The sequence below is a fragment of the Strix uralensis genome, chromosome 9, assembly GCF_047716275.1.
Source record: "Strix uralensis isolate ZFMK-TIS-50842 chromosome 9, bStrUra1, whole genome shotgun sequence".
Taxonomy (NCBI): Eukaryota; Metazoa; Chordata; class Aves; order Strigiformes; family Strigidae; genus Strix; species Strix uralensis.
In genome coordinates, this window is record NC_133980.1 from 20,205,642 (window position 1) to 20,224,235 (window position 18,594).

Sequence of the window (18,594 nt, forward strand, 5' to 3'; positions counted from 1 at the left end):
AGGAGAGGAACAGTTTAAACTGGTACGTCTGGTTACCATCATACACGCCACAATCACTGGCCAAGTTAATGGTGATCAGTGGATATTTGCCAAAAAACAACTACTGTTTGGTTGTTTTGCTATAAGCTTCTTGCACAATTACTATGTCTTAGCATCCATCAAGAAAGGGAGGATGTGACATGGTGGGAAGATCCCAACTCACATAGGATACTTGCAGCTGTGGAAAAGTTAATGAAAACTGACTCCTTTTGCAAGACCAAGCCATGAATTGTACTTCTGTAGTGCAGTATGCATACTTGAAAATCTTAAAAATATAACAATATGAAGCCTAAAGCAATCTTAACTATAATCACTTTTCTTCCAAGAAATTTATGAAAGGAATTCAGACTTTTGAGGTATTTGATTTTTGCAAGCATTTGATTTAGTAAAATATAATGAAAGATATTATTATGACAGATCGAGGAAAAATTACATCAAGAACTTACTTTCTGCAGGTTCCTTAGATCTTCTGCCACTGGAGGACTTCCTCAAGAGACTTCGTCCTGAGGTAAAGAGACTGGTTAGTTCCTCCAGAGGACTGGTGGGTGTCCGAGAACGGGAACCACTCTGAGACGATGACCCGTAGGTACTGACCGAGGCATTTACCATCTTTCCTCCTTCTTGCAATGTGTTTCTGGCTGTAGAATGAGGCACTGATGGAGAGCTTCTTGAGAGACTTCCTGAATGTACAGAGTCATAAGGAGGAGGTCTTTTGAGGCTTAAGGGGGTAAGAGACCTACCCATACTGACAGGAGAAGGTGAGGCAGAGTGACTTTTAGGATAACCATGTGGAGACTGTGTTCTGTATAAGGTAGAAGGATGAGGAGGTGAGGAGGTGTGCCCAGGGGTGCTAGTTCCATGAGATACTGTCTGGTCTTTCTCCAGCTTTTGATGGCCTGGTGTATGAGGTGGCAGTGAAGATGGAGAAGCTCCAGCTTGTTGTTTGATGTAAGACACATTTTCTAAAACGGGAAGCTTTGTGACCTCTAGCGGAGTTAAAGGAGACTCATCAGAATTCGGGGAACACTGCACTGGTGCTGGTGGGAACACCAGCAGTGGAGGTCTGTGAGAAAGCAGATTTGGAAATGGTGGGGGTATATCACAAAGCAAGCCCTTGGGAGTAGATGGCACTGAAGACTTGGTGAAATCTAGGTCAGGCACTGTGGGAGTAGCACACTGAGAAGAACAAGTGTGATGGTCATATTCACATTGACATTTTGAATCTTGGCCTACATCATCAAATATAGGATATTTCATCTCCTCATATACTGCTTCACTTTGGTCATCCTCGTCTTTTTTGAAGTCTCTGAGAATATTCCCAACCATTTCAATATAAACAGGCTCTTCTTCCTCTGTGTCTGGGGCAGGGCTGCTGACCTGCGATAAAGAGGCGTCCCTAGTGAGTGTTGTCTTCATAGGGCCATGCTTTTTGATATACGTTTCATCAAAAGATGTGCTTAGCTGAGTGTTTGGATTTCGTTTCGGCTTAGGAGGTGGAATCTTCTTTGTGTATTCATCACTGTGAGGTCTTGGTTTGGCTGACACTGAAAACAGAACAAAATATAAATTCGTGAGAAGTATGTAACACACTTTGCCAACTACAGGATCTCTGTTACAGTGTCACAATTCTGGAATGGATTTCCTGAGACCAGCCCATTGCTGGTTTTCTCTGGTATTACATCAGTAGAACACTATAAAAATAACACCCTATTCAAAACACTACTAATCTTCCCCCAGAATGTTCTGACACTCCAGTATTAAGTAGCTAGTGAGCACTTCCCTTCCTCCCAGACATCTGTTCTCTCCCAAACTCTTTGGACAGGGGACTTTCCATTTTTAAATATTGGGCTTTTCAAATATCACTGTGGGATTTTAAAGACCCAAAGAGTTACCAAAAAACTAAATATCCAAATGAACTCCTTATGGCTGCAAGAGAACAGTTAAGATCCCGGACATTCATGCTGGAATGACAGTGATGTAACTGCAGTGACACGGTGATGAATCAAGGCCTTTTTATTTATAGTAACTTCTTGCATAAAGCACAACAATTCTCTCAGCACTGACTGAGAAAGAAAACACTCTCATACAAATACTGCAAAATTTGCTGTTGGGATAATCCTAATCATTTATCAGGACTCTATCCTATGAATTAGCGAGACTTCAGTGAAGTCAAGGGGGAGCAAAGTATCTCACAGATTCAGATCCTTCCCAAACAGGTTATTTCTATAAACAGTAGACCATTTTGACTTTGAAGTTATAAATCAAAACATTGTGATGAAATTCATTTGAAATGAGAGGTCAAGGGTTTCTTAGAAATTATCCTTTATGAATTAAACAATAAAGAAACTCATGGAAATTGCATTTCATTCACTTTGCATAAATAGTTAATAAAACATCTCATTAAATGTTGGGGTTAATAAAATGCCTCATTAAATGGTTGGGTGAAGTCAGTTTTTATCCTAAGTGGACTCAACAAACTTATTCAGAAACAAAATTTACCACATACACTTAATCTAATTATATTCCTATAGGGTAAATAGTTCTTGCATTGAAAGCCTTGAGATCTCATTGGTAAGTTTTTAAAATTTAAAATTAAAAAAGATTCCTAAACTACAAGCCAGTTTATAATGGCAGCTTTCCTGTCTTTCCAAACCGTGCTGCTCGCAATTCACTGCAACAGATCTGCCACTGCAAACTCAGCACTCAGCGAAATTTCCAGACACCTCTGCTGACCCGTCAGAAAGCAGCCAGCAAATTTCTAACGTTAAACCAAGCAGGCAGCACTCATGGAGTTAAAATCCCTCTTTTAGAAACAGCCTCAGATGTATTACTAAAGCCAGCAAGCGAGGCACTGCTCTGCCAGCTGAAAGACCGTATTTTGACAGTCTGCGAGGATGCTGGCTCGGGGCTGGAAGAGGCCTGCTTTACAGCATCCTACTAACGTGATTTGGTCAGTATCAGAAGAGGATTCAAATATAGTGTTATCGCTTTGTCACATTTCTGCTCTGCTAAATAACCTCTCTTCAGTTTTCACAAGACATAGTAATAAAGGCAGATGTTAAACAAGATTCCAGTTTTGTTTAGGAATAAGGAGCTGTGAACGTATCTGTGCACATATATGAAGTAGTGAGACCACTCTTTATCAACATTTGTTTAAGCTTAATGTATAACTAAGGTACAACAAAGCAAGAAGAAAAAGAAACCTTGCCAGAATGAAAAAAAAAAAAAAAAAAAAAACAAACACCACAACATAACAACCTCAAAAAATGATATGCTTTCATGATGGTTCCAATTAATGTGTTCCACTTTGCAGCAGGCTAGGGACATGCAAAAGCTACCACAGATAAGAGTATTTGGTAGCTTGATAGTTTTTCACTATGTGGATATATTCTAATGCACTTTAAATTTGTCTTTTTAATTAACCCAAATTAATTTTCTTGAATGTATTAGGATAGACTTTTGGGAATAAGATGTAGGCTACCAGAATCATTTGGGCTTTGCAGAAAATATTACTCCTGATGTATTTGACAATACTAGCAGATTTTTCTTGCCGTGCTTCTAGCTAAATCACTATTTCCTTTTTGTTTAGTCCGTTATTTGTGTATTATGTTCATATACATTCTACTGACATAAAGTTGATCTCAGTCCATTCTCCACACCTCTGCTAATCTGATTTACAACCCTGGTAAAAGCAATCTTTTTCAGATTGGTGTCATTAAAATGAAGAGACAGTCAATGAGAGTGGCACAAACTGCCTGAGCATTTCTGAACATGTTGCCCAGGACCTGAACTCTGCTTTAGACTGGCTAAAGGGTTACAGACTTCACGACATTTGAAAAAGGTGTATTTTGTATACATAGGCTAATCACAGTTTTCAATTCCTTGTGCATCATGCTACCATCCTAGATGGATACCTGAGATACAAATGTTTACTGCTCCTCTGCCTTCCTCAGCCCCTGTTCCCTATGCCACGGGTGTCACACTGAGAACGTGCTCTGTCTCACAGCCGTATCACCACTCTGCCATCTCTTTATCTGGAGAGATGTCAACGATGGACAAAGTAATCAAAAGATGCTCTTGTGCTGGAGGGCATTCAAGGCTAGTGTTAACTGATACTTTTACCTAAAAATAGCTAAAAGTGGTTAAGAGTACTGTGTTTTCAAACAAATTGCTAGAAATAGCATATTTTACCTCTGTCCTCCTTTCATTTTCAGTTTTTATTCAACTGATGAGATTCTGCCATGTGGTCTAGACCTGTCCTTAGATGTTGGGGTTTGCATATACAATATTCACAAGTTATTACATTACAGACAAGGAAATGAGAAATGTCACGGAAAAATGACTGACATTCTGCCATCTAGTCTTAGAAAGTACTTTTGCATGGGTTGAAATTAAGTACCGCTATGACACACACAGCATTCTCATCTGCCATTGCATGATGTGTAGCATTAGCCTAAAATATCTTGGTGACATTATCAACAAAAAGGTCAAGTGACCCAGTCTTGCTGTACGATACACAGAGTAAAACGTGACAAGGTGAAAGATTTACTTTCCATTTTCTATTAAAAGCTTTTTTTCCTCTGCCACAGTTCATTTTATTAAAGCATCTATTTCCAGGATGTGGTGTACTACCGAGATCTTTTTCTCACCTTGACAGACTGGACTTTTCAAACTAAAATTGAAAACTAAATGCTTTAAGTATTTTATAAACCTTATAAAAGTATAAAGGTACCTCCTATATGCTACACAGAGCAGGAACATTTGGTGCTATGAGACTTCCTAGAGAAAATACACAGGTAAATGATGGGGTAAATATCGTGACTGGAAATGGAGGAACTGCTCAACACCTACTGGGAACTCTCCTCAGCTGCAGTGGGGCATTCAGGAGGCAAACTGAATTAGGTTTAAGAAGGCTATGATGCAAGACGCTTATCATGTTTATTTAACAAAGCTTCCTACTCTGAAACACGGGTCCACTGCAAGAGCTGAACTCTACAGCACACCTGATAATGGAATATGGATTATGAACTACCACTCCAGCCCAGAATAACAGAGAAATAAAACAGGAATCCTACAACTGAACAGAGCTGTGAAAAGCTAATGAAAGGAGCAGGGAGTATTTGTACAGTTCCTGTGTTACCAACATTTGGCAAGGATAAATGTGCATGAATGCAGAAGCCCTGGCAAGATCCCATAGCCAATGAAAGGAGATTATTTGGCAATCTCCAGAGAGGAACAGGCAAGATTGCTTTAAGTACCTGACATTTATCATGCAGAAAAAGCATTCGGTGCCTGCTGGGAACATAAACTCCTATGAAAAGCAAACCATGCTGACATATTGGTGATACACATACTGCCGTGTTGTCTGCTCTAAACATGGAGTAATTAAGTGCTTTTCAACATGGATTACTATGTCCTTGGTGCAACTGTTGTCTGTAACTTGTCTTGAGACTCTGCCACTCATACATCAGAGCACACAGGGCCCAATCCAAAGCTAAATGGAAGAAATGAAAGTAAGGACTATTTCTCTCCCTGCCAGGTCCAAGTTCCCTTAAACAGCCACGTTAAAGTGCACCACAAAGCTCTTGTGAGCGCTTCTATTACAGACACACACAAATCCAAGGGTGCCAGGTCTGTGAGGAGTTTGAGCAGACCTGAGGCAATCAGAAGATAGCTCAGCAACTGCTATGTGGTCCTCTGCCCTCACAGGAGCTGCTCCAGCTGTGGGAGCTCAGGGTGCTATACTAGCAGCTCCTTTTTTGCATCAGAACCACGCAAACTATCACAGTTGATAAACTGGAGGCATGATGATCCTTGCAAACAAAACTGAACTTCATGAAGTTTACACTGCTTGGGCAGAAACACTAGGTGTTTAATAGCATCCTACTACCAAGCAGTTATCTAGCTCTAATAAACTGCAAGTGAAACAAAAGATGCTGGCTGTAATAACTTCAGTTCTCATCTAAAAGTACGAAGCACAACGCTTAAAATAGCCTTACATGAGCCCTACTGAATAAGCAGAATATGACATTTTTGAAATGAGATATTTGTAGCGCAAAGGTTACACATAGCTTTCAGACATGCCCAGATTATCTGCCTTTCATAGTTAATTTTGGAAATACAGAATGCTTCTGGTCATCTTTTCCTTCTGAAGTGTTTTTTTACTCTTTAAGGAGAGACTGAAATATGAAAATGTGTTATCAGATTGTTTTTTATTATTTGCTCATTGTATAAGCAATGAGTGAAAATGTCTAAACACTAAAATGAATTTTATAATTTTATGTTGACCTTTGGGTGTTTACCAGCTTTTGCAGTTCAGAGACCAAGCCAATTTATTGTGCTGTTCACTGTAACAAACAGAACAAAAATACATGTAACGGGAAAATTCCTCCCTTTCAATTTCTACAAGAGGCTATAGTATTCAAATTTTTTCTAAATGAAGGAATGATTTGGGGCCTAAAAATTTTTAAAATTCTTAAAAATGTTACTTTAAATGCAAAAGGAATTAATCTTGCTGTATTTTGAGGGGTACCTCTATCAAAAAGAGCTTCCAGGAGTGAGAGGAAATAGAATTTCTTTAATTAAACCCTGAATGTGCTGGATACTGAATCAAAAATGCACAAATGCTGATTTACATCACATAATTCAACAGAGAAAATCCAGCTCCAGGGTAGCACAGACCTATATATATGTGCGTGTAAATTCAAGACTATGGGTAACCCCACTGGCTTTAATGAATTCACTCCTTGTTCAAAGTTGCACATGTTCTTAAGTTCATTTGTGCACCAGTGCTTATATTGGATTGGATTTCATTATCTCTGTAGATGAAGTTTGAATATTCTTAGTGAAACTGAATTAAAAAAGGCACAGTCCTCTGAACTGTGCAAAAGATTGGCACTCAGGAGACCTGAGTTTAATTCATCTCTTTGTCACAGGCCACAGGCCTGTCATTTTACCTCTTAATACCACTTGTTACCATCTATTTTTTGCCATTTTAGGTTCTAAGATATTTTATGCAAGGTTTTTATTTTAATTTATTTGTTTATATTAATCCTTGCACAGTGGTTCCCATCATTGGGAGCAACAGTAGGAAACAAGAACAAATTAAAATGTATCTACGAGAGACATGCAGTGTTGAACATGCATCTTTTCTTCTCTGATGAATTTTTGTAGGCAAATGTTTCTACACTGTGAACAGCCATAAAATATACACACAAAAATGCATCCTAGCAAATGACTATAGAAACATCATCCTAGATTGAAGTAACATCAGAGAACGTGTCTCTGTCATGAAAAAAACCTGGCTTTCAAAATAGTATTGTCCTCATGAACACAAGTCCTTTCCCTACAGGTTACCTTTTTCTTTTCTAAAAGATGCTAGTAGGAAAAAGCAAAGAGGGAAAGAACACGGAAGGAATAAAAGAACCATCTGATTCATTCAAACAGCTTTGCAAGCAATAGGTGGTTTTGGCACAATGATTTCATGCAGTACATATTTCTTCCCCCTCCTGAATCTATTAGCTCTTACTGGAAATTTTTGGGGCATTTAAAGAGGACAAAACTATACTGAAAATGAAATGACTAAAAGACAGTGTCATAAAGTAATACTGACATGCCACTCGGATGTCTCAAGGCTATGATTAAGGAGACTTCTTCAAAAGTATTCAAGTCCCTTTATTTTGGCTACAACTTCTTTCAGCTTTTAAAATGATTGATTTCTGCTCTAATTCAAAGTGGTGGAAACCTAGTGGCTTCAGTAGTGATATTCCAGAATTAAACACCAGTATAACAAAGAGCAGAATTGGGCCCTGCAGTTAAATTTAGTTCTGCATTAATCCAACAATACAACTACCACAACCGATAGGCACCATGGTTGAAGACATTCTCCTGGCAGATTCAGCTTAAGGCTGTGTATCTGGGCCACAAACCCGAATTCTCAGCCCCAACACCATGGCTCCTTACATGCTGTATATGCCAAGGTAGCCATACCTGCCTAGGATTCACAAAAGCCAGCCTACTGCACTAACTGCCCTGCCACCAGAGCCTCCTCCCAGGACAGCAGGGGCTGCAGGTCCTTTGCTCTGCATTATCAAGGTGAAAACAGAGCCAGAGATGCCAGGATATTTCAAAAACTTCAGAGTATCAGCATGCTGGAGAGAGTCCCTCCCCAAACTGCCACGCTTCAGAGCAGACTGACTTCCAGGTTTTCTCCTCCATAGCCCTCCACTTCTCTGCCCATCTGCCTGACACACAGAGCTCTGCTTATTACTTTTTCCCACAGTGAAAAGGTGTCCAAAATTACAAAGTGACTAAGTCTCTTACTGAATGCCCAGCCTCATGTTTTCATATATTTTGAACTTCACATCCTGGTTCTTTTAGAGAATGAGCAACTGATGTCCCTGATTTTTCCAGATAACATGGAATAGGCAAAGAAAAAAAGAAAAGCGAGTGTTTGAGAAATAATTACAAATTATTTGCAATTAAGTCTTTCTGTACTATTCACAGAAGCTAAAAGTTATTGTCAGTCAGCACAGCCCTGAAAAGGCAGAAAAAGCAAGATTTTGGATAAGAAAGAAAAGTCAGTTTGAACCATCTTTCTTTTACAGGAAAACAGATGAACTGAGTGCAAATGGAGGCAAACAAAAAATCTCACAGTAACTTCTCTTAGGTTGCAATTATTTCTGTGTCCATTTAGAAAAATATCCTTGAACTAATATGCCCAGACACAAGGGGCCAGGATCTATAGCATTATATGGGTGTAAGTTACAGCAGTTCCAGTGGAAGCTGGCTCTGAAGAGGGAGAGGTGGGAGGATTACTGGGAAAGTGGGAATCTGAGTAAAGGATCCTCACACTGCCCACACATGCAACCAATATTGCTGAAGTGCTGGTTTGTTCTGTTTCAGATAGCCTGAGGTGTGCATATGTGAAAGAGATTTTGTAGCCAGTGCCACAGTAGCAATAAAAAATTCTGTAACTGTATATAATCTGAAGGAATTCTAGCTATAGAAAGGCAATTGGCATGGGAAATTTATCAATCGCAAGCATCATTAGATGAATTACATGGAGAGTATGTAAATAGCACTACTGAATCATGCTCACAAAGAAATTAATTTACAAAGCGTATGTGCTTGTTTATTGGTGGCTCTAGTGCTCTCCTACAGAGTTGGAGCACCGAAGAGTTAAACATGGTCACAACAGAGTATGGAAAAACAGCCACAGATCAGCAGCATGAGTAAAGCCCTTCAGTTTTAAAGCAACATTTATGGTATCTTGACTGTCATCTTGTAGATGAAACCTGAACAGCTTTCACTGTTTTACTATAAATTAACTGTTATCACTCTATTCTTACAGTTACCCACAAACTGACTGCATTTCACGCTGAGAACGATGGGCGACATCAGCCCCCGCCACCCCCCACCCAGCATCTTCGTTGCAGTGCAGCTATTAGAGGCCAGTTCTCATATAGCTGTCATCCTGTGCTTCTGCCCCCTCTTCCTCTCTGTAGCTGCCCATCTCATTCCCTGAATATCACGTAGAAGATTCTGAGGCTCTGCATGTTGCTGACTGAGTTTCTACAGACTGTGCTGCGTGATGACTGCAAGTGCAGCAGCATTTCTGTTGACCTGAAGAAAGAAAAGATCTCACTTCTGCTCAGAAAGGGATGCTTCTGGGTATATGTGAAGAGCTAAGTCCCACTGATATGTGCCCTAGACATCTACGTCATATGAGCATGGTATGTAGTGGACACCACTATACCAGTAAGCCTTTGAGGGCTGAGCTGCATATTCATATATTATCTGCTGCCCAAAGGACGCTGAAGGCCTCTGGTATCACTTGGCAATGCTCATGTAAACAAAGGCATACTCCAGTCTGAATGCAACTCCTGGCTCCACAGGAACAACACTGCTATTTATTACTAGCTATCGTAGCTGAGGGAAATGATGTGGGAAATCATTTGCTGGACTTTCACAAACTTCTTAGAGAAGGGACAGTACAGAGGCTTTCTGACCCAGCACTCAGAGACACTGAATGAAACTGATCTCTGCAAGAGTTCCTTGCTCTGGGTGATTTCTAAATCCACTACCTGCACCCAAATAGTGGACTCTGAGATGATTTACAGGGAAAAAAGGGAAAGAAGAAAATCAAGCTAGAGAAACAGCAGATCTTAATGAAACAGTAAGTTTAGCTCACCTACTTCATTTATCTAGAAAAATAGTCTGGTTTTGCTCCCTTGATTTAATTGTTGCTTTGGTTCACAAACATCCTGTCCAGAACACTTGCAGTGACTATATGCAAAGACTTGAATAATTTGTTCAGCAATATGAGACTCTTCATTTTTTAGATCCACAGTAATGCCTATCTTCTACTTACAGATAAAATAAGTAGGTCAAATCCATTATTTGCTTACATAAGTAGCAATCTGTTTGCCAGGCTTCTAAAATAATTGCAGCCCATTAAATCAAGCCGGCAGACCTATCAAGGTGATATTGTGTATAATACTGACCTCTTGGGGACTCCAACATGAAATGTATTGTGTCCAACTATTCCACAAGCACAGCGGCCCCACAAATGCTGCTCTTCTTCCTCAGTGTCTCCCACCAGTGACAAGGAACCACCAGATTTCACTAACCTCCTCTCCCCCAGAAATTCTGTGGGCTTTGTGCAATTATTTTCCTTGAGGCCATTGTATAAAAAGCTTCTTGCTGCTGAAGAATGACACATCCATCAGGCCCTTCCACCACGGAGCTCACATTTCAAAACAAAGCACAAGGTTGATTGCAGGGGTCAAATGAGTCACTGCAGCAGGAGCATCGAGAAAGCAAATAAGCCCCAATGAACAAGAGTTCATCTAAAGGGGTAGTCTTGCCTCTACCAAAAGGACACAAGGTGATCCTGCAGAATCAGTTCCTGCAGGTCGTCACTGAACATCTTTTGGGTGAATAAGCTGATAGCTGCAGTGAACAGAGCATTGTCAGAGCAGCTTACAGGCAGGCAGGAGTGCATGGACATGTAACAGCTCTGTGGTCAGAGGCTGAGTGTTACTGAAATAGTGTAATCAGCTTTAGGAAAAGAGCCTCACAGCTATTCATTTTACTTCCATCTCCATAGGGGTGAGTCCTCTCTCCTCCTCAACTCTAAATAAAGTGTTGACAAAATTACAGACAAGCCACACGTTATCAGCTGCCTCCCACTCAGAGCTTCTCTGTGCGCCTGGCATCTATCATTTCATCTTGCATTTATTTGCAGAGTGGTGTAGTGAAACTAGTAGAGCCTATAATAGTGTTGATCTATAAGTGTCATGCAGCCGGGCCTAATCACCATAAATTCACCTGATATGGCTGCAGTGTGCAGCACCATTTTGACAGTGTTGTACGCAGTTCCAGACAAGCTTTGGGAGAGTCCCCTCCTGTTTCAAATGCCAGGCTTAACCTCATTTTGCCACCTGAGAAGTGAGATGAATGATGAAAAGACAAAGATGGAGCACAAAAAAGAACAGAGGAATTTCTGCCAGAAGCTGTTCCTACCTCACCCACGACTGCAGAACCTGGTTCAGTTCAACTCTCAGGCAGAACTATTGGGAACAAGAGACTTGATTAAAAACTAGCACCCTGCAAAAAAGGGAAAAAAGACCAAGAAGCAGAAGACAGAAGATGGAACAATGAGGAAAAGTAGAGCTCTCTAGCAAAAATGATTGGAAAGCTGAGATAAATGAAAGGCAAGTAAAGCAAGAGCAGTGTCACAGGCTAAAAGATCTTAGCCAATATCTAATGGAAGATGCAGGCATCAGCTACCAGAGTATGACCGAATTGAGAGAGCCAAGATCATCATTTGCTCCCAAAAGCTCTTTACATGAATGAACCGTATTGTTATTTCCCCTTGTCTCTTCCACTCCACACTGTGTTTGCAGTGAGCACATGCAGCACTCCCCTTCTCTTCCCCTTTTTCTCCTTTCCTTCCATTTTTCCCTTCTCCTTCCCATTTACTTACAATTTTGACCCACTCAACCTTACAGCACAGCCCCTAAGCCAGGCCTAATGTGTCAAATAAGTGCAGAACACAATGGTATGGGTGTAAGGACAAGCCAATGATGGTTTTGCCAGTGAAATGCCAGTGACTGCTGAGACCATTATCCCAGTCAGCTTTCTCAGGTAACATATCTTATCAAGCAACTTTCATTGCAAGAAATGTTCCTTTTAATCCTATCTTGCAGTTGTTGAAGTTCCCCATGAAGACTGAACTAGCTTCTACTCCCACTGTCACTAGGACATAGGGATGCACCCACACTTTGAGCCATTGCACAACCACAGGAAACCAGAAGCTATCACTATAACCCAGAGCTTACAGCCTGCTTCATTTTGCTGTTGCACAGAAGCAAAGCTTTTTGCAGGAATTCATCCACACGACTGAGGCACAGCCTCTGGTATAGGACAGCACCTAAAAGCCTAAACTCTGAGGGGGCTTGTTACCTACCATCTCCTGGGACTGTCAGTGCTGTAAACCGATGGCATTCAGCATTTCACAGAGCTGAACCATAATCCAGAATCCCTGATTTTGTCATCCTTATTCATGCACTGCAGCATCAGTGATACCAACAGGAGGTTAGGAAAGGGAACTTGAGCAGTTCCTATGCTGAGAAGCTGCTTGAAGTCCTTGTTTCCACAGTGACTGCCCTGAGTTCACAAATGAAACCCTGCCAGATGTGTGGAATTTCACATTAAACAAGGACAGTCTTTTTCATGTATTCCCTTCTCTGCTCAAAAGCCTCTTTCTACAGTTCTGTTCACAAAAGCACTCACACGTCTTGTTAGCCCAAGTTTTGACTGTGAGCAGAAATAGTCTGATCATAAGTTGATTGCAAACTATCTCATAAAACAAAGTCCTCATCACTCTCTCTTTTACAAAGGAGGAATCTAGGACACTGAGTGCCAAGTGAAATGCTCAGGGTCATCTGAGCCAGTGGCAGAGCTGTGAAGAGCCCTGTCCCTCCACTGACACCCCTGGGAGATGGTTAGTATTATTTACGAAAGTTTCCATTTGGCATAACACTCACATGCAAGCATGTATTTGCAGGACTGGGATCTTATGGTAATTAGTCACTGCAGATACGTAATCACAACAGCTGTAAAAGGTATCTCATCTTTATCAGAAAATAACAAATAATTCAGAACCATAGAATACCTTGAGCTTCCATGCTTTTGTTTGCAAAAACTCATAATTAAGAAAATAAACAGGCTGGACAGATTATCAAGTTTTTGAAACCTCACTAGTGGTATAGCTTCAAGCTTGTTCTTGGTGCACATTTGTGTATTTGCTTTTTTTTGGTTTCTTGGGGTTGTTTTTAGTTTAATCAAGGGGTTGTTTACCATCTTATTCACCAAAATCCAAGTATTAAGAGACTTCCATTGCCATAAGCAAAAACCTAGCCCCATTAAAACTTTCCCAATTGAGGAGACTTGTGGCATCATCACACTGATCCTGTGGCAAGATTTATAGCCAAGCCATCCTTCAGTATTCTACCAAGAAGAAATAGAAGACAGCTCCTTTTGCAATTGTGCATGAGGGGAAAATGTCAGGAATCTTCTTCATCCCACAAAGCACTGTTAGGGCCAACAACCCAAAGTTTATACTGCTCCCAACACAGACTTGAGTTTTTCCAGGTGTACTTATGCTCAACGAGTCCTGTACTTGCAGTACTGGTTTTGTTTTATTACTAAGCATAAGAGGAGCTAGAATTACTCAATCGTTACATGCAAGCTGGTTGTGAATTTGATGGCAGAGTATTATTCATGATTATCTCAGAGAAGCGGTGGAAACCATGGCAAATATACCACTGCACTGGATTGGATATTAAGCTATGCCTCTTGATGACGTCAAATACACCACGTTCCAGCTTTTTACCTCCCACATCTAAGCTTCTCCTCACCCTGAACCATCAGCCAGCTGCAAATCATGCTGGACTTTGTGGACATGTGCTTCTTGTTTGACATGCCAGCAGTACAAAGTTATGGTCACTAAAATTAGAACAAAAATTTGTGTGTGCTTATTGTGGTTTTTTTCCTCATGCATCTGTGAAAAGCCCAGGCTGGTACACTGTGGCCTCCAGGCAAGTTGATGGCACTGCAAAAAGGAAGCTGTGCTCTGTTGAGCTGTCACTGCTGCGCATGTTATCCCAACACAGCACTGTTTGCACACATACAAATTGAAAAGCATGAAGTGCCACGCACAGTTGTACCATGTCAGGCATATGTTGCTTGATGTCATCCAGGATTAAGCCAAGTGAAAGAGATGAAAGCAGCAAACCAGTACACCAACCAAGACTACTATATTCAAACAGTCATTAGAAAGAAACTGACAATGAAATAGAGGATAGCCACGACAGGATCTCACCTGGAGCCAGACTTAAATCTCTTGGGACGTGATTCTGCTAAGCACTGTGCGTTCCCAGTAAAGCCAACATGAGTGTAGGGTGCTTGGGCCCCCCAGTATCAACCTCTTGACAGGAAATGCTTTGAGAGCTCAGTCATGCTTCATGCCATAAGGATTTGTCTCATTTGGTTGTTTAAGCGAGAACAAAATTAGGGCACCAGTCAAAAATAAGGTAAAATGAAGAGATGGAAATCCAATGTATTTGCTGTGGAATAACAAGTGCAGCGGTTTTGTGCTTTTTCCTTTAATTCCAAATGAACTTTACCAGACATCTCTATTATCACTGACAAGCTCTGAGAGTAAACAGGAACTTCAGGATTTCAGACTGATCCCCCTCAAACCCTTACTCATTTGTCCACAATGTCTTTAACAGACAATGTCAAAGACAGTACAGAAAACAGAAGTGTAATACAAGTATTCCAAAATTGTTATTTTTGTAGTTTCACAGGCATTTCATTTTATTTAACAAATTCTGAAGGGCTGTCATAATGAGGCGAGATTTCTCCTACCCTCCTCTCTCCTGGCCCTGGTTTCAGAGACATTCAGTGATGCAAATTAATGCAAGAATCTAATGTTTCATAGTATTTCAGCTCACAGGTTGAAATGCTGAGAAGGCCCAGTATTATGGTCTCCTGAGGTATAAACAAAGTAAAATATGAAATACAGTCACAAATATGATGACATAGTTTTTTCTAAAAGTATTCCAGGCTTGACATACAGTGACCTAATGATTATGAATGGATTTATTGACACTATAACCTTCCAGTTACATAGGGGCTGTCTACCGAGGTCGCAAATTAACCATGCAGTGCACAAGAGCACCCACATGATAGCTTTCTTCAGAGATTCTGTCTTCGTTGTGGTCTTTCTGGTAAAGCTTATTGATTCAGACACCTCAAAAGTACAGCTGAAGTACTTCCAGGGCTGGGTTGGCTCCAAAAGCAGCCTGGTGACTTTCATATGATGTGAAACCTGTGCTAATACTCTCTCCTAGACCCCAGCTGTCTGCATGAATAGGTGGCTCACATTTCCTTGCCTTGTTGATGTGCCCAGGGACTACAGTGACCCTATACAGTCACCAGACCTCAGGGTTGCAGCAGCCTGGAGAAAGTCTCCTACTCAGCATGTCTGTGTTATACCCAACACTACTTCGAGTTCCTAGATGGTTTGTTAATTCCCGGGCAGAATGGTATGAATTCACAAGCTCAGTTTGGGCCTGGGCTTGCAACCAGGTTTATGAACTCTCCTGAGCCCTAGAGCTCTGGGGTACTCGGTGCAGAAAAGCCCACATGCTCAGCAGGAGTCACAAGCGTTTAGCAGGGCTTACTAGCCTCAACTTAGGGCAGGCAGCCTCCTCCTGGACTGGCTGCATTTGCAGTCAATCTGGTAAATCAGCACAACGCTCCCTGAACTCACGTAATTAAGGCTTTTCCATTATCAAGAACATCACAGCTTCCATCAACCTTGAGAGCAGAGAGATATTGGTACTGCAGGGGGGCTGAACATTTAATTTTGCACTTTTTTACACAGGTGCAGTGTCTTTCATCAAATGAGCAATATCCTAATGTGAAAAGAGAGATGAGGAATATAGAAGGCAACTTTGTTAAATTAAAAATTTTTAAAAAAGACACTAAGTACACAGGGTAGACTAGCACAACATAGCTAAAGTGCCAACTGCCAAGTCTTGGGCACAATGCGATTCCCAAGTGGGTAACTAGATCTTCATGTCTTTTACCACTGCATGGTCTATTTTCTGTTCAATGCTTGCAGCTGCCATTAACGTTAATGAGTATACATATGTGCCTTGAGGGTAAGAACATACTGCCTCTGTGGCTTCAAAACTTGTTTATAAATCCCTCCAAAAATCATATTGTGTTCATTGCTCTGCGCAGAAAGCTATTATAACAGCTATAAGAACTGCTGCTTTCATTCCTTCCTTTCCCCTTGCCCTCCCTTATCTGAGAGACCAGAAAACAGACCTGAAAAGATGAACGGCTGGAGGAGGTGGTACCCACAGGAAAGTAACTCAGCTCTGGGAGCTGCAATCTGAAAATTGACTCGCTGCAGGGAGGGGCAAACTGAAATCTCAGCAAAAGCACAGAAAACCAAGCCTCAAAACACTGAAAAACCACCACCCACCCACCCCCCTCAAAAGAAAAGCCTTTGAAAATATCTAAGCTATTAAATGCTAGAGAATAGACTGAAATCTTTTCTGTGCCCTTCCTGCTAGAGTGCAGGTCAGTGGGAACAAGCTGCTTCAGCAACCAAAGGGGCCAAACACAGAGCAGAGGCGCTGCTGGGCAGAGTCCCACAGCAACATCAGGCCAAGCGCTGCCCTCCAGCCTTTTAACCACTGCAGCAGCAAGGAGGCTGCCAAGATGCAGGGCTGAACAAAGGGAAAGAAGTGTTGGGTTTCTAGTAGAGATTGCATTGCTCTAGCACTGCTGAGGGCACCATATCCATCCCTGTGCCACCTGGACACACAGGGCAGTTCTCTGGAGTCGTGTACGGTAGTTAAGAGCCAACTCCACCTCACTCTACTGACAACAGGGCATGTGTTCTCTGATGCTGGATTTGACTTCTCCTCCTTCATTGCCAGCTGCTTTCTCCCAGTGTGCATAGTTTCAAGTTAAGCCCTCTCAAGCTCCACAGTCTGCAAGAGATGCATTACAGCATACAAAAAATTACGGGTAATGCAGCACTACATCAAGAATCAGATTAAGGTATGTGAAGGAAAACAGACTCTGCTTTACACATGGCTGAATACTGGCTTACATTATTCCTACATAACGAACGTGAACACTAGCTGCAGCTTTTCATGGGTCAAAATACAGAGTGTGCTTACAATACAGAGCAGACTGTAGGAAAGAGGAAAATGAGCTAAAAAACATAGTGCACACCATGCAAGCACTCAGGCCTCTCAGGCACAGCTGAGCAGCCCATGCCCTGGGAGGATGACTCGGAGGCCAGGCCTCAGGAGGCAGCACACCCCATCCTGCCCCACACCCCGGCATCGCAGCAGCATTGCAGGCCACAGTGATGACTGGCTCTTGCTAAGAGGGCATTGCAAGAGCCATCCGCACGAGTCTCGTGCTCACTGCACAGGGCTCTGGTAGACTTCACCGCAGGATGCTTCTCACCAGACCTGCCTGCCCCACTCCCCTGCCACAGCTCCTGCCCAGCAGCAGGGTGGTGCAGGAGCACCTGCGACTCAAATACGTGTCCCTAAAATATTGCGTTCTGCTAAGTCAGCACTGGGTTGTCATGTCTGGCAGGAGGCCAAGCAGACAGCACAGAAGCAGTAGCATCTTAAACTGCCCACAGCTATACGCACCAGAACTCATCTGTCAGTCCCTTTAGACTCGTTAAGTCTGAATAGGGCTCATTAGTGATATTTCTTCCCTTAGTAGCCATGGATGAAAAGACGTGGGAATAAGATCTGGCTATAAGGAAGGACATGACATGGTTACTGCAGAGGACACTATTTCAAAGTTCAGGTTAAATACATTATTCACTAAGGTAGGAAATAAAAGGAAACCAGCATCACGCAAAAACAGCAAAAGTGCTAAATCCCTTTAATCCAAGTTCTGTTTAATGAGAGTAGCAAAAGTTCAAGTTTACAATGCAGAGTCACCAGTCTAGTTGACAGAAAACTAGATTTATGAGAGAGACCAGCTGGACTGCAACCCTAGTTACAGTTACTATAATTGCTTTTCTCCGGAGGAAAATTTCCCTTACAAGTTGCCCACCTTTAGAGATTGCTGAGCAACAGAGGGAGGCTTCCACTGCATGGGGCTTAGAAAGCAGCAAGAAGGACATCTTCTTCCACACACAACACTTAGAAGGAAAACACCAAACCAATTGAGTGGGTTCCAGAGGTGGGGATCCCTGCACCATTATCATGTATCAGACCTAAACTTCCTGTGGGCTCTGGCAGGAGCAGAATCACAATTATGAACAGCATTTTGAAAACGCTACTCTGAGTTTTAATTTACATTTGTGTGCACATGTTTGTATGTATATGCAAGCACACAAAACTTGCATTTTCATTATACATAAATGTGTATATTATGTATACATAAATTAGTTTATATTATATATATTTTATGTGCCTATATTTATACAAA

At 41.5% G+C, this 18,594-nt stretch overlaps 1 protein-coding gene across 5 annotated transcripts in view; it reads right to left on the reverse strand.

Annotated features, from left to right (window-relative positions):
* NYAP2 (neuronal tyrosine-phosphorylated phosphoinositide-3-kinase adaptor 2) overlaps positions 1–18,594 on the reverse strand; it is a 144,825-nt gene that overhangs the window by 56,547 nt on the left and 69,684 nt on the right. For all 5 annotated transcript variants that reach the window (XM_074877685.1, XM_074877682.1, XM_074877681.1 and 2 more), the window contains one exon: positions 486–1,583. In XM_074877685.1, the coding sequence (XP_074733786.1) occupies positions 486–1,583 (1,098 nt within the window). The remainder of the gene's footprint in view (positions 1–485; positions 1,584–18,594) is intronic.